The sequence below is a fragment of the Nomascus leucogenys genome, chromosome 7b (genome assembly GCF_006542625.1).
Source record: "Nomascus leucogenys isolate Asia chromosome 7b, Asia_NLE_v1, whole genome shotgun sequence".
NCBI lineage: Eukaryota > Metazoa > Chordata > Mammalia > Primates > Hylobatidae > Nomascus > Nomascus leucogenys.
In genome coordinates, this window is record NC_044387.1 from 89,452,870 (window position 1) to 89,468,999 (window position 16,130).

A 16,130-nucleotide genomic window follows, 5' to 3' on the forward strand; every position below is an offset into this window, starting at 1 on the left:
CACCAATTCCCATTCCATATAAACCAAAATCCATTTAAGAAAGACCACAGCAAGAGTCCCAGACTATTACACTAAAAAAACACATCTCTGCAAAAGGTAAGTGGCTGCTTGAACAACCTGAGCTCCTTTGGCACAGGGACCAAATTACTATCCAAGATCTGAAGCAAAAGCACAGCACAGAAGCTGGCTTATCATATCTGAGAAAGGTTCAGCTAATTCAAACATGAATATTCATAGACCACAAGGCTGGGGTTTGATCAAACATGGAACGAGGGAGGAAGCATGACATGGTGGGAGAAACACTGGCCTAAGGATTGACACAGTCTTTAAGGTCAGTTAGAGCAGCTTAATTTTGGGCCAGTTATCTCAGCTCTCAGTCTGTTTCCTCATCTGTAGAATAGGACTGTAATGAGTTAAACAAATATGACGTTCTTCGTGTGGTGTCTGACAAAGAGTTCAACCCGAAAATATTAGCTCCCATTATGATCATATGGCTTAGACAAGAGTAGGCAGAGGCCTGGCACTTCAAGCAGGTGAAGGATGGGCCAGTCAGTGGCTGGACATCTCTAACTAGGAAACGAACTCAGGCCACAACCCAAAGCATTTCCTGAAAATGAGATTTGACAAACTTTAGATCAACACAGTTAGGGTTTTGGAATCCCTTCTTTGATATCTTTATTTTATTTTGAGACGGCCTTGCTTTGTTGCCCAGGCTGGTGTACAGTGATGCAATCACAGCTCACTGTAGCCTTGACCTCCCAGGCTTAACTGATCTTCCTACCTCAGCCTTCTGGCTGGGACTACAGGTGTGTGCCACCAAACCTGGTTAATCTTTTTATTTTTTGTAGAGATGGTATCTCACTATATTGCCCAGGCTGGTCTTGAACTCCTCGGCTCAAGCAATCTTCCAGCCTCAGCCCCAGAAAGTGCTGGGATTATAGACATAAGCCGCTATGCCCAGCCCTCTGACACCTTTAAAAGCAAGACAAATAATTTCATTACAAATTTATCTGAAAGAAGGATCCAGATGACATTTCTCAAGTCTAATGTCAACATGCTAAAAATCCACAGAAAAAGCAATGATGTAGTTGCCATGTGGGGCAAGTTAAACATTTAGGGCAAAGCTTTATAATTCTGGGAAAAAATGTACAAGTGACTCAAAACATATTCAGAGTAGATTTCTCATGAGATATATTCCCTACTTGTTCTCTGTGAGCTGCCTTAAAGGTGAAATGGAATACAAATGGTTATTGAAAAACTTGAAGTGAATTAGATTAATATATGCATTTTATAAAATGCACTAAACCAATTTTGTCAAAAATTTTTTGAACTAGAACTGCTGCTGGGCTAAGAACATACTCTTCCTGCCAAGTTCCCAGTGGGAGCAAATTTTCATTGCTAAGTTTTATAAACCTCTGGGGGGGCGGGTGGAATGAGAAACTGTGCATAATGGAAACTGTGACACAGTCTTGATCGTATGAAGACTACCAGGTGCAGGAGGAATAGACTCTACTTAGAAATCTTCCAGCTCAGGTCCTGATCTTGAGCCTTGTGAGGTGGTTTGCAGAGTTTTCTAATACAGATTTGTAAGGCCAAATACTGGGCATAACTGGCCAACTATTTCAGGCATTGCAAGGCTTTGCCAAGTAGAACATTTACAGACCAACAAACAGATGTAAGGCCCAGCTGCAGAGGCCCTTTACATCTGCTGCTCCACCCTCTGCCTCACTCAGATTATCCTTTTCTCTATATGAACAGGGGTTTGGGGAAGTTCTGAACCTCAGCGGTCAATGAATACTCTCCCATGACCTACATCATGGGACCTGCTGATCTATCTTCAAAATCTGCACCCCATCCACTCCTCTTCATTGTCACTGTCACTATCCTAGTTGATGACTTCATTACCTTCCACCTGGTCAAATATCTTTTTTTTTTTTTTTTTTTAAGACGGAGTTTCGCTCTTGTCACCCAGGCTGGAGTGCAATGGCATGATCTCAGCTCACCGCAACCTCCGCCTCCTAGCTTCAAGCGATTTTCCTGCCTCAGCCTCCTGAGTAGCTGGGATTACAGGCGTATGCCACCACGCCTGACTAATTTTTGTATTTTTAATAGAGACAGGGTTTCAATATATTGGCCAGGCTGGTCTCTAACTCCTGACCTGGTGATCCACCTGGGATCCCAAAATGCTGGGATTACAGGCGTATGACAAGGGGTGGGCCCGGCATCCACCTGGTCAAATATCTACCTTTCTTGCTTCAAGTCTCTTCCTGTCCCCAACCCAGTCTATGCAGAGCTCACATACTAATATTCTTAAGTGGCAACTCTATTTGCAGCTACCCACTGCCAAAAAATCATTAACAGCTTTACAATGCCTATGAGCAAGGTTAATCCTCAGCCTGGTATGCGAAGCCCTTGGTGATCAGGCCCTAATCTCTTTTTAGGCAGCTGTAGCTACTATTATCACCACAGAAGTCCCAAACACTCCCCTAAGCCTGAACATGTCCCCTATTCAGGGCCTTTACTTCCCCCACGCCACACCTTGGCTCATGCAGTTCCTTCCAGTGGGAATCTCCTTTGACACTCTCTCTCCCACTCATACCCTATCACTCTCTCAAAGCCTGGCTCCAGTTTTCCCCTGTGAAATCTCCAGCCCCATGGCTGGAGGCAATTTCATGCTTGACTAAATCCCAGAGGCCTCCATGTATATGTCTTACAGCACTTAGCATAGTCTACATTGTATTATTACCATCTGTGTCCCTGTCTCATTTATTCTACCAAACCATAAGCTGCTTGAAGGGTGAGATGATGCTAAATTCACTTTATATGCCTCACAGTACTTAGCATAGTACGTTTAATTCTTAATAAGCATGTCAAGTGGCAAAAAGAAAAAGCCTAGTTGTATAGAAAAACTATTTTTTAAAATGTACAAAGCTCCTTAAAAAGGAATGAAATTCTGACACGTGCTACAACAGGGACGAACCTTGCAAATGTTATGCTAAGTGAAATAAGCTGCATGCACATAGAAGGACGACTATTACATGATTCCACTTATGAGATGCCCAGAAGTCACTTACGGGGAGAGAAAGTAGAAGGGTGGTTGCAGGGCCTGGAGGAGGGGGAATGAAGAGTTAGTGCTTAATGAGTACAGATTCAGTTTAGGATGAGAAAAAGTTCTAGAAATGGATAGCAGTGAATGGTTGTATGACAACATGAATGTACTTAATGCCATTGAATTGTGCACTTGAAAAAACAGTAAATTTTCATGTATACTTTACCACAATTTAAAAAATAAGATACATGAATGAATAAAATTTTTTTGTTTAAAAAAGGGAAAAAAAAAGGAAAAATGTATAAAGCTGACTGGCACCTCGGTTGGAAAGCACCCCTTATTCCCTTTGAACAAAGCACTGTGGAGGCATTACGGGGTGACCAGAGTGGCTCACAGATCAGTCCCTGAATGGCCTCTGCCTCTTGGTGGCTGTGTGACCTTATTCAACTTTTGGTGATAACTGACAAGGTAGAATTCAAGAAACAGAGTCTTGCAATATAAAGAAGCTCCACAGACTTCCAACGCTATGGTATTTTAACTTCCATCTGAATGGGCATTTGCAGTCTTTTATTAGTATACATTTCCTGTCTCCTTTATTTTTCTGGCCTCTCTGGTGTTCTCTGTAGTTCATACATTTTCATTTCTAATCGCCCTGGTATAGCCCAAATTGGCTCCCATGTTGCTCTGGGAGGCACTCAGTCCATCACTCTGACCTGGGTGAGTAACCACTTACTGCTTTCTGCCAGTTGCCACAGCAATCTAATATTCAATTAAGTATTTCACTGGCAAAACCATACTAGTTCCCTTTGTAGCTTGCTCCAAGTCCAAGTAAATTACGTCCATTGCTTCACCCAGTGGGTTCATTGTCACTGATTCAAAGAAATTAATCATGCTGGTTAAGCCCAGCTGCCTTTCTGTAAATCTATCTCTATCCAATTTGTATGTTTCCAAGTGTTCTAGCTTAATCCCTGATCAAAGATCATACATAGGTTTTTTTTTTTTTCTAATTTAGGAGACGAGCTTATAGGTATGTGGTTCTCAGTTTAATTCCTACATTTAAAAATACACACAGATAAAGATGACTTGCTGTGTCTCTCCGAACTCTTTATATATATATTTATTTTTTTTCTTTGGAAGAAAAATAAACCTGTCATATACTTTCTTTTATTTTTCATCCCTTCTGAAATATTTTCTTTCCACTTTCTCTTTGCAATTTCCTAATTATTTCTTCTCAATCCCTCTAAAATAGAGCCTAAAATATTTGTTCTATTGTTTCTGCTGTCATCAATTATACATTTTCTGCCTCCAGGATATAGCGCTATTTCTTGCTTGTTTTCTTCAGTCTCTCTAACAAACACAGAAGAATCCTTTTGTTCCTAAGAGAATTCTCTCTGCTGACACCAAGACCTGTCAACACACTTCAAGGTTCATCCTTTCTTATTATGAGATTGCTTAAGTCTTTATACCACGTGATTGCTTCTTTCCATTGACAGCACCGGCTGCCCCAGTCACATTCTCTCTCTCTCTTTTTTTTTTGAGATGGAGTCTCACTCTGTCACCCAGGCTGGATGGAATGCAGTGGTGTGAGTGTGGCTCACTGCAACCTCCGCCTCCCGGGTTCAAGCATTTCTCTGCCTCAGCCTCCCGAGTAGCTGGGATTACAGGTGCCCGCCACCACGCCTGGCTATTTTTTTTTTTGGATTTTTAGTAGAGATAGGGTTTCACCATCTTGGTCAGGCTGGTCTTGAACTCCTGACCTCGTGATCCACCCACCTTGGCCTCCCAAAGTGCTGGGATTACAGGCGTGAGCCACCATGCCTGGCACATTCTTTTACTTTAGATGTATGAGATAGGGTCATGGTTTGAGAGGAAATTTTATGCTTGTTCTCATTATAATCTGTAGATGAATCCTATCTCATAGTGTCCCAATAATATAAATTGAAAAATACTTCTATGAAGTTCTACCAGTCAGTAGAATTTTTACCAAAAGAACCCTGGGCTCCTTCTGCATTTTGCCAGGGCAAGAGTTGTTGATGTTTGTATTGTAAATCAAGGATTATTCCTAGATCCTGAAATGTTTTCTCAATCATACTGATATAAAAGTTAAATCTTTCCTTCATTTTCAGCATTGAGCACTTTTTATTGTGTTGAAATGTTTAAAATATGAACACAAGTAATCCCTAAATTCTATACTTGGTGGCTTTTAATTAATCAAAAAATTTCATTCCCAGTGAATAACATTTTCCTATATGTTACCATACATTTTTCCTGTTACTTTTACTGTGAGACAGATCTAAGAATCCAAGGTAAATAAATACTATCACCATCACTGTATGAAAGCAAGGGCTGTGGAAAGTTGGTCAGGTTGGCTATTATATTTAATATTCCATTGAACATATGGATTATAAAAATATAAACTTGGGTAGAAATCTTCTCCAAAGACCCCTTTCCCACTTGTAAAAATTCAAATGGTTATACAAAAAAACCTGTCAAAGAATTCCAGCATGCCTGGGCCCATCTGTCCTGTCATTACATTCTCCATGTTCCCTATCTGATGTGCATCCCTCGCTCCCTGAAACGCCATCACCTGCCTGCGCTAGCGATTCCTTCTTTTCAAATGAACTGAACAGCAGGAGCCTGCTGTTAGAAAGGAGCTCCTCTAAGAGGAAGGGATCGGAATGCAGAAGCTGCAGAGACTGAGGACATCTGGCAACTGAAAAGGAATGCACTGGGGGAGGGAGGCTGCAGTGCCCATGCCAGTGCCCAGGGAGAGTCTGGGCAAAGTGAACCATCACTCAAAACAGTCACACAAATATCACAAATGAGGGGGAACACAGGAGAGATGCCCTCAGGGCTTGAAGGAAAAACTGCAGATCAGTGCCTGGAGGGAGGGAGGGAGGCTTTGTGACCAAGAGAAAGCAAACAAGTAACTGGACCAACTCCAGGGACAGAAGGTGCTATCCCTGGAAAGCAAACCAATACAGCAGGAAAAAGGTTGACTCTCAGAAAAAGAGATTCTGTGAATTCTGGACAAAATTTCAAAGCTTTACTAAGAGCACAACAGATGAGAGGACAGATAAAATGATTTCATTTGTAGGGAGAGAACACTTTTTTAGGGTAATGGCTCATTTTAAAACTGGTTTTATGGGGATTAGAACTATAGAAAATTATTGTACAGCACTATAAAAATAAATATCATTAATTGTGGCTGGGCTCCGTGGCTCACGCCTGTAATCCCAGCACTTTGAGAGGCTGAGGCAGGTGGATTGCTTGAGCTCAGGAGTTCGAGACCAGCCTGGCCAACATGGCAAAACCCCGTCTCTACTAAAAATACAAAAAAATTAGCCGGGCGTGGTGTGCGCCTGCAATTCCAGCTACTTGGAAAGCAGAGGCAGGAGAATCACTTGAACCCGGGAAGTCGAGGTTGCAGTGAGCCAAGATTGCACCACTGCACTCCAGCCTGGGCAACAGAGTGAGACTCCCATCTCAAAAAAAAAAAAAAGAAAATCATAAATTGTGAGCTTTGTACTTCATGGAAATAGGTTTGAAATTTATTCTTTTCCATTTTTCCTAGTTTATTTTTAAGTAAAAAAGTGTGCCAAAAATATGAATGCAGGCCTCAGGTTTTGGTGGATACAAATATACCTATGGCTTCATCTGAAATACAGAGGTAAGGTGAATTTAAGGCATTTAAAAACATTAACACTTTATAGTAAGATTTCAAGTCGGCAACATAGAAAATGCTACCAAAAAAGCAATACCTCCACAAAGCAGAAATTTGCTTTATTTATGAAATGCAGGCACAGAGGAAATGAAGTTTACGGAAACAATAAAACAGATGATACTTAAGACAAATACTATATATTTATATGAGATATAAAAAGAGTCCACTATTTTGAGTATACTTCATGATGCTTTCCTACGTAATGAATAGTGCTTCACTGCTGAGTTTAAATAATCCTAGTAGCTATTTGTCTCATTAAATAATATATTTTCTTTCCTAACACATTCCTAGAACCCCAGTGGGGTATCAAACAGAACTGCTTCCTTTTGTAATAATTTTCAAGGCTGGCATCACTAAGACTCTGAGTGTAACTGAATCAAGTTACTTGGTAAGGAGGAGAGTCAGAACTGAGACTGAGAACTTAGCCATACCCTTCTGGCTCAGGAAGAAGAGAGTTCTTCGCTAGACATCATGGCTCACGCCTGTAATTCCAGCACTTTGGGAGGCCGGGGCAGGAGAATGGCTTGAATGACTAGCCTGGGCAACATGGGAGACCCCGTCTTTACAAAAAAATTAGCTGGGAATGGTGGCACAGGCTTGTGGTCCCAGCTACTCAGGAAGCTGAGGTGGGAGGATCACTTGAGCCCAGGATGTTGAGGCTTCAGTGAGCTGTGATTGCACCACTGCACTGAAGCCTGTGCAACAGAGCAAGACCCTGTCTCAAAAAAAGAAGAGAGTTCTCTTAGCTGACAGAATTCTCTAACTCAAGCTTGTCTAACCCGTGCGCATGCAGTGCAACACAAATTCATAAACTTTCTTAAAATATTGTGAATTTTTTTTGCAATTTTTTTTAGCTCATCAGCTATCATTAATGTTAGTGTGTATATATATGTAATGTAAAATATTTTTTAACAGTATATATATGTGTGTGTGTATGTATATATGTGTGTGTGTATATATATAATTATTACTATTATTTTGAGATGGAGTCCTGCTCTGTCACCCAGGCTGGAGTGCAGTGGCATGATCTCCACTCACTGCAACCTCTGCCTCCTGGGATCAAGCGATTCTCCTGCCTCAGCCTCCCAAGTAGCTGGGATTACAGGGACCTGCCACCATGCCTATTTCTTTTATTTTAGTAGAGACAGGGTTTTACCATGTTGCTGGGATTACAGGCGTGAGCCACTGTGCCCGGCCATATGAGTATATTTTATGTGTGGCCCAAGACAATTCCTCCTTCAGTGTGGGCCAGGGAAGCCAAAAGATTGGACACACCTGCTCTAGCTGCTTCACAACTAGCAGGAAACAATGTAAACTTTTAATAAAAAAGGCAAAAAATTAAAAAAAAAAAGCGATTGGTGGCAACAGAATAAAAATAAGAAAGAAGTAAATCCGTGAACAAGTTCCCAGTGATTGACAGTTTTTACCTGGACACAATTCTGGCATGGCAGAGTAGAGAAAATAAAGGAAAAGGAAGGCTGGGGACCAACCCATTAAGAAACATGGGAGGAAAAAGGAAAACAGAGTATGTCCTGTCAAGTGGGAAAAGAAATTCAGTGCTTATTTTCATAAGCTCAGTTTCAAAACATTTAGGAAGATGTGGTGGCAAAACATCCTAAATATCACAATAATGTTCCAGCCTAAAGCTTGTTGTTCATTTTTTAGTTTTTTCCTGGAACAAAGTTGAACTCACCTTTCACAAACAACAGGTCTGGACTCATTCAAGACAGGACCCAGGGAGGAACAGGCCTGGCGAGGAGGCGGAGCGATGGGGACGGCGGAGTCCAGGGAACTTGCCTTCCTATGAAAAGCATCCTGGGCCAGGGCTGCTCCTGCCACTGCAGTCGTGACCGGTCCGTCCCCGTCCACAGGGCAGGAGCCTGCCCTGCCGTGGACACCTCCTGGTGGCAGTTCGGGCCCCACCGCTCCCTGGAGAGGAAGCTCTGCACTGCTCAGCTCCACTTCTAGGGTGGGCGATGCTGGAGGAGACACGCGGGGCTTCCGTTTAGTGGAGGCGCCAGAAAGCAACTTCAACAAACCCTTTTTTTCTTTCTGGAAAAAAAAATAATGAGCCTTAGTTGGAGAATGACAGTACTATTGCTGGTGTAATCTAAAGGGCCCTATAGTTCATTACTACTTTTTAATTTTTAATTTTAATTTTTGTGGGTACATAGTAGGTATACGGGGCCTTATGGTTTCAATGTTCGGTTTGATCTTTTTACATTATTTCTGTTGATAACTGGTTATTCATAATCTGGCCACCAAGTTTTATGTGGTGCTAACCTGACCTTTTGCTTCTCCTCCTTCTCCCTTTCTGCTATATATTTTTTTGTTTGGTTTTGGACATTCTGTTGAGGTAGGATAAACCGATAAAAAAGATGTAAAACAATAAGACTCACCAACTCACATCCCAGGTTTGGTAAAAGCATTAGTAGATATTTTAGGAAAAAATGGAAATATCAGATTATGGATTTAATTTCCTGAACTTCTGCCTATCCTATCTCTAATTACCGTGAGAGCTGACTGTATGCAGAATTAAATGCAAACCTGACAGCACTTTATTCCACAGGCATGGACGTGAGCCTTATCATTTACAGGCAGTGATGAGAGTTAAGAGCTAAACCACTTCTCACATGTCGCCACCTTGATTAAATGTAACAAGCCAATAAAACAGAAGTCAAACCACATCTCCCTTGCAAGTACCTCCTTGATTAGACATCCATTTTAAGGAAAGCTTCAGTATATTTATAAACAAGTTGATTTCTCTTTTTGCAAGCAAATATACAAATAAGCATTTTTTTTTGTTTGTTTGTTTGTTTTCTCAACTATCTCAATTCCACAGAAGCCATCTCTTGAATTTTTGTCTCTTGATACTTTCTCTCTTTGGTCTGCTAGGAAAATCAGATGTCAAGAGAGTGCTCCTTCATTCTGAAACCTTAAGCATGAATGTTCTTTCTGATGACCAAGCTTAACATGATCCTGTTAAATTGTTTTACCAAGATGTCAACTATATCATTAAGTTCTCTGAATGGAAGCACTGCTTGAATATGAAAACACTTCATAGAGAACTATTTCTTTAGAAAATCCTGTAGGCAAATTGGAATTATTAAGGCCCACTAACAGGGAAACATAAATTGTAAGGGGCCTGCTGAGAAATTTTTCTTGGGAATAATAGCTTAGGCTCGGTAAAAACTCCTTGGGAAAACGAATCTACATCCCTAACAACATTGTTCCATTAGAGACAGTATGGCAGAAAAAAGGAGACAAAAGCAATAATCTATCAGACTATGAGGAAGCATCCCAGGGACAGTGCACCATAGTCCTCAGTTACCTAACGCTGCTCAAGGACATGTGAACCCATAGGCTAGAAATGGGAAGAGAGGGTGGGAGTGGGTGCTAACGTCATTTCTGTACTTGCTTGACCTGGGCTATAGATGAGCAGAGCTAGCTGATCCCCGCCACCCTGCAACTCTCCCGGGTAGAGGAAGATCCTTTTGCATTTCTCTTTATAGCCTGTCCTCAGCTGATCTTATGCGCTTTCGCTTCACTCATTCAATGCCACATTTTCCGTGGGGCTACTATGTGCATTCTAATGAATGTCCTCACAAACTTGGACTGCCTGCATAAGTGCAGTGACAGTGCTGTATATACCTCTCTATCTCACCCAGTGCCTAGTGCAGGGCCCTACACCTACTAAAGCTTAGAGGCTGAGAAAATACTGGAAGAGGATGAGACCAGTGGAAGGAAGGAAAAATATAGCTAGTGCCAGGCCTAAGGAAATAAAGGATATGTTGGATTCCCCAGATCCAGAAGCAATAAAGCCTTTCAATGAGCCTTTCAATAAAGCCTATAGTCAATGAAGTGGTCTGACCAAACACCTGCCAGTGCTGCTCTGTACTTACTGTAGACAGCCTGAGGTCTGGAAGGCCAAGAGATGACGTGCAAAAGAATAACGTCCAGTAGCTTCCACTTCTAAGGTAGCAGTCAGCTGCAACTTCCAGCTATTCTTGCCATGATGTAAGAAAGCACACACTAGTCCATGGACCCCCAAAGGTCCAGTGAGAACACCAAGTCTATTGATAAATTACAATCTCAGCAAGCCACAGCTAAAGCAATTTCTTAAAAGCTCAGTTTTGAGCACTCAGTAAAATATCAGATAACTAACTCAACGGCACTCAGGGAACAGCCTCTAAAGTGATTAAGAAGAAAGATGACTTAATTCATCTAAAATGATTAAACACATTAAATACAGCTTGCTTTAATGACTTCTAAGGGATGTCTTATCATCATCAACTGATGCTGACTACCCACAGAACAGAAGGCAGAGGATTAGGAATCATGGCAGGGCACAAGAGGTAAGGGGTGGGGGGTGGTAATACAGAAAAGATGCTGTCCTAGTTCCAAGGAACCATGCTTTCAATGGCATATTCTGATTTTTTCTATGTTAGCAGAACAATGTTCCACTTGAAAGAGATCATTTTGCAAACTCAGACACTTAGCATCTACGAGCACCATTATTTTTTCAAAAACCAACAGCAGAAATAAAAACTAAATGAATTCATAAAGACTACATTCAGGCTGGGCACAGTGGCTCACACCTGTAATTCTAGCACTTTGGGAGGCTGAGGCAGGAGGATCGCTTGAGCCCAGGAGTTCAAGACCAGCCTGGGCAACATAGGGAAACCCTGTCTTTACAAAAATAGAAATAAAAAAATTAGCCAGATGTGGTGGTGCATGCCTGTGGTTCCATCTACTTCGGAGCCTGAGGTAGAAGGGAGGGTTGCTTGAGCCTGGAGGTTGAAGTTGCAGTGAGCTATGACCATGCCACTGCACTCCAGCCTGGGTGATAGAGGGATACCCTGTAGCAAAACAAAATAAAACAATAAAAAAAACACAAAACACCTGGGAGGAGGAAGAAAAATCATTTGAACAAAGAAAATGGTCACTAGAGGCTGGGCACAGTGGCTTACACCTGTAATCCCAGCACTTTGGGAGGCCAAGGCAGGAGGATTGCTTGAGCCCAGGAGTTTGAGCACAGCCTGGGCAACATAGCAAGACCCCATCTCTACCAAAAAAAAATTACCTAGGTATGGTGGCTCATGCCTTTAGTCCCAGCTGGGAGGATCGCTTAAGACTGGGAGTTCGGGCTGAGGTGAGGTATGATTGTGCCACTGAACTACAGCCTGGGTGACACAGTGAGACCTCATTTAAAAAAATAATAATAAAATAAAGGAGGAAAGAAAGAAAATGATCAGTAGAGACTTCAAGAAAAATGTTCAGAAAATAAAATGAATATTTAAAAACCAGATAGGACCTCTGCTTAAGAAAATCAAGAATAATAAGCCAGGTGCAGTGGTATGAACCCGTAGTCCCAGCTACTCGGGAGGCTGAGGTGGAAGGACTGCTTGAGTCCAGGAGTTCAAGGCTAGCTTGGGCAACATGATAAGACCCCATCTCTTAAAATAAACAAATAAATGAATGAATAAAAGAACAATAAGAGGTCCTAAAACACTGAAGAAAATCTGTGGTTGGCTCCTTAAGGGAGAGTCATTGGGAATTTGGGGGCAGGGGATTTGAGACACTAAATGTTGACCTTATGTGGCCCATCTGTAGGAATGCTGGCTTTTAGGAATGGATCTAGGATATGGCAGAGTGCATGCTGACCAACACCCACTCCTGCTGACTCATATGGAATCAATGTCAATGTCAGGCAAGACTTACAAAGCACCTCTAGAGATTCTGAAGTTATGCGTAGAAAATGGAAGTGCTTGGGTAGATATCAGCATCAGAGGTGGTCCCTCCTCTTTTTCTAAAGTAAGGGTTAGAACTCAGAGAACTTAAGAACAATTACACAATTGTACTAATCAAAAAGACTTTTTTTCAGGCCAGGCGCAGTGGCTCATGCCTGTAATCCCAGTACTTTGGGAGGCCGAGGCAGTGGGATCACTTGAGGCCAGGAGTTCTAGACCACCAACATGGTGAAACCCTGTCTCTACTAAAAATACAAAAGTTAGCTGGATATAATGGTGCATGCCCGTAGTACCACTACTTGGGAGGCTGAGGTGGGAGGATTACCTGAACCCAGGAGGTAGAGGTTGCAGTGAGTCGAGATCACACCACTGCACTCCAGCCTGGGTGATCTAGTTCTGTCACCCAGGCTGGAGTGCAGTGGCATTAACACAGCTCACTGCAGCCTTGACCTCCTGGGCTCAAGCCATCCTCCCACTTCAGCCTCCCAAGTAGCTAGGACTACAAGCACATACGACCATGCCCAGCTAATTAAAAATAATTTTTTTTTTTTTTGTAGAGATGCGGTTTTGCCAAGTTGCTGAGGGTGATCTTGTACTTCTGGCCTCAAGTGATCTGCCCACCCTGATCCCCGAACTTTTGGGATTATAGGTGTGAGCCACTGTGCCCAGCCTTAATCTTTTTATAACAACAAAACACAATAAAACATATATATATATACAAAAATATCTCCCAAAGATTTAGAAACACGTTTTCCTGGAGATTAGTTGATCAAATAATGAAGGCTTTGAACTGAATATGAAGTTAGAAATATGTCCAGATAAAGTTGTTATACTGATGATGGTGGAAAATATTAGGGCTCTCATAGAAGGAGGAATAACAATGGTAGAAAAGGTCTAGGATTTCAAACAAGAAAGAATTGAGACGAAACATAAGAGTTTCAGATGCCTCTTTATCAAACCACAGAGTGCAGACACCAAAGTTAGCTACAGATTTTAACACAAGGACAAAAACGCAGTGTCTAGAGATCCCTGAGACTTTGCGCAACAGGACTTCCAAATAAAATACTGTTCGAAAGAGTAGCCGGTTAGAAGAGAAGCAGCGAAAGTCCCATCTGTACATTACAAAATTATGTTTCTCTGTGGAACAGCAGCAGTAACCCACTGCAGAGCAGCTGGGTACAGAGAAAAGGAGGGGGCAACAGACACGCTATCATGTGGGAGATGTACCATGGATTGCTGGTAGGTTTAAGTAAATGGATGATGATGCTCACAAAATGACGAGGAAAGATAGAAATAATGAGGGCGTTATCAAATACCTAGATATCTGCTGTAAGTCTCAACTAAAACTAGGATCTCTAATACACTTTTTCCTTGCTGATAGTTTAATCTCACAGAAAGTTGAGCAAACTGCAACTTTGGATCTAATTCTGATCAACTAGAGGGAGGGCAGAAACCAGACAGGGGTGGAGATGTTCTGCTGATGAAGCAGAAATATCGAGAACTTGGAATAAAGCATGGAAAAAGAGGCTGGTGATAGTCAGGTTTGAACTTTATAGTTTAAAAGAACTGATTTTTAAATGTTCAAAGAAAATATATGCATGACCTGAAACTCAAAAGGGAAGATGCTTCAAGAGGAATAGGAAGGCTCTCAAAAATGAAATTCTAACCCATACAATTGCAAATCATCCCTGCAGATGAAAACATAGAGGCATCTAAAGGTACTGATGTGATCTCCCAGGGAGCAGCCTAATGGCTCAGATTTTTAAACGGCACATACAAAAAGATGAAGAGAAGAGCCCATAACAAAGAACATAACGTGGCCCATAGCAATTCAAGAAGGCTTAAAGATCAGAATGAGTTTAAGCTTGCAAAAAATGCTAAAGACAAAAAAAAATTTTTTAAGAGCTCTTTTAAAGTTATGTTTGAAACAAGAAGAACAAGAAAGACACAGACCCACTGTGGAGAATGGTGGTTCTTGGATGGCAAGAAGAAAGGGAAGGATAATCTTCAGACTGGAAGGGAAGAACAAACTTTGACAAGAGGAAAATGAGTGAAGAGTTGGGATTTAGAGATCAAATGATTACTCTTAACAGTCTGAATTCACTCCAGTGTATAGAGAAAAATAGCAGAAGAAATGCAACCAATAACCTTTGATAATCTGGTGAATCTGGGATGAGGGTCAACTGAACAGGCAAGGAAGGGCACGTGCAAGTCCCAATTTTCTTTTTTTTTTTTTTTTTTCCCTGAGACAGAGTCTCACTCTGTCGCCCAGGCTGAAGTGCAGTGGTGTGATCTCAGCTCACTGCAACCTCTGACTCCCTGGTTCAAGCGATTCTCCAGCCTCAGCCCCCTGAGTAGCTGGGATTACAGGCATGTGCCCACCCAGCTAATTTTTGTATTTTTAGTAGAGACAGGGTTTCACTATGTTGGCCAGGCTGGTCTCAAACTCCTGACCTCAGGTGATCCACCAGCTTTGGCCTCCCAAAGTGCGGGGATTCCAGGTGTGAGCCACTGCGCACGGCCCCAGTTTTCAAGCTCATGACAACAAAGCACTTTGCAGACCATCTGGGAAATTCTAAAACAGTATTAAACAAAAGATTCATGAACATTTAGAAAGGGAAATAAAACTCTTACAGGAGACACTCACTAACAATAAGTCAAAGCAGAAATGGTGGGGCAATGGGGAGAACTCTGTGGATGGGAGGATGATGTAAAACGCAGGTGAATCTCAATGTGGCATCTGGCGAGTTCTCCCAGGACATCCTTGTAGATGTGATGGAGAAATGTGTACTAAAGACACTCTAGTCATGAAGATTCATGATTAAGTGAAAAGAATCATGGAATTACTAAATTTATATCAACCAGAAGCCTCTTTAGTGGACTTGGAACATTAAATGAGGTAGGAGAGTTAATAAGGGAAAATTTGAAATCTGTGATATGAGGAATAGGAAAAGAAAACTTCAAGAGTATAGCACTAGGAAAAAGACACAAGGGGACAAACCTGCAAATACCTCAGGGCACCATGTAGAAAGGAGATCTGCATTTTCTATGTAGGCCCTCAAAATAAAGAACAACGGTTGGAAGGTTGAGTTGAGTTACAGCTGTCTGAAGATGGCACAGGGCAGTCTTGGGCTAGGGCACTGCTTGGTCAATGGGGCACGCACCCAGGCAGAAGCCATGGCCGTTTGTCAGAGATGGGTGCTCCACAGGAGGACCAGTAAGGACCTGTACTAGATGGTGCTGTAACAGGTTAACTCAAACTTTGTGGTAAAAATCGGGTCCTAAAATCAAGGTGTTGGCAGGGCTGGTTCCTTCTGGAGGCCACTGGGGAAGAATCTGTTCCCTTGTCTTTTCCAGATTCTAGAGGCTTCCTGTATTCCTTGGCCTGTGGCATCATTTCCCTATCACTCCTACCTCTGCTTCACCATCACATCTCCTTCTCTGGCCTTGAGCTTCCTGCCTCCCTTTTAAGAACATCCTTGTGTTTACATTGGGCCCACCTGAATAATTCAGAATAATCACCTTGTCAAAGGGCTCTTAATTTAATAACACCTGCAAGGTCCTTTTGGCCATGTAATGAAACATCTTTAAAGGTTCCAGGGATCAG

General features: G+C 42.0%; 1 protein-coding gene across 3 annotated transcripts in view; it reads right to left on the minus strand.

Moving 5' to 3' along the window:
* Positions 1 to 16,130, minus strand: part of SH3RF1 (SH3 domain containing ring finger 1) — a 175,239-nt gene that overhangs the window by 4,173 nt on the left and 154,936 nt on the right. For all 3 annotated transcript variants that reach the window (XM_030816315.1, XM_030816316.1, XM_030816314.1), the window contains one exon: positions 8,467 to 8,825. In XM_030816315.1, coding sequence (XP_030672175.1) covers positions 8,467 to 8,825 — 359 coding nt within the window. The remainder of the gene's footprint in view (positions 1 to 8,466; positions 8,826 to 16,130) is intronic.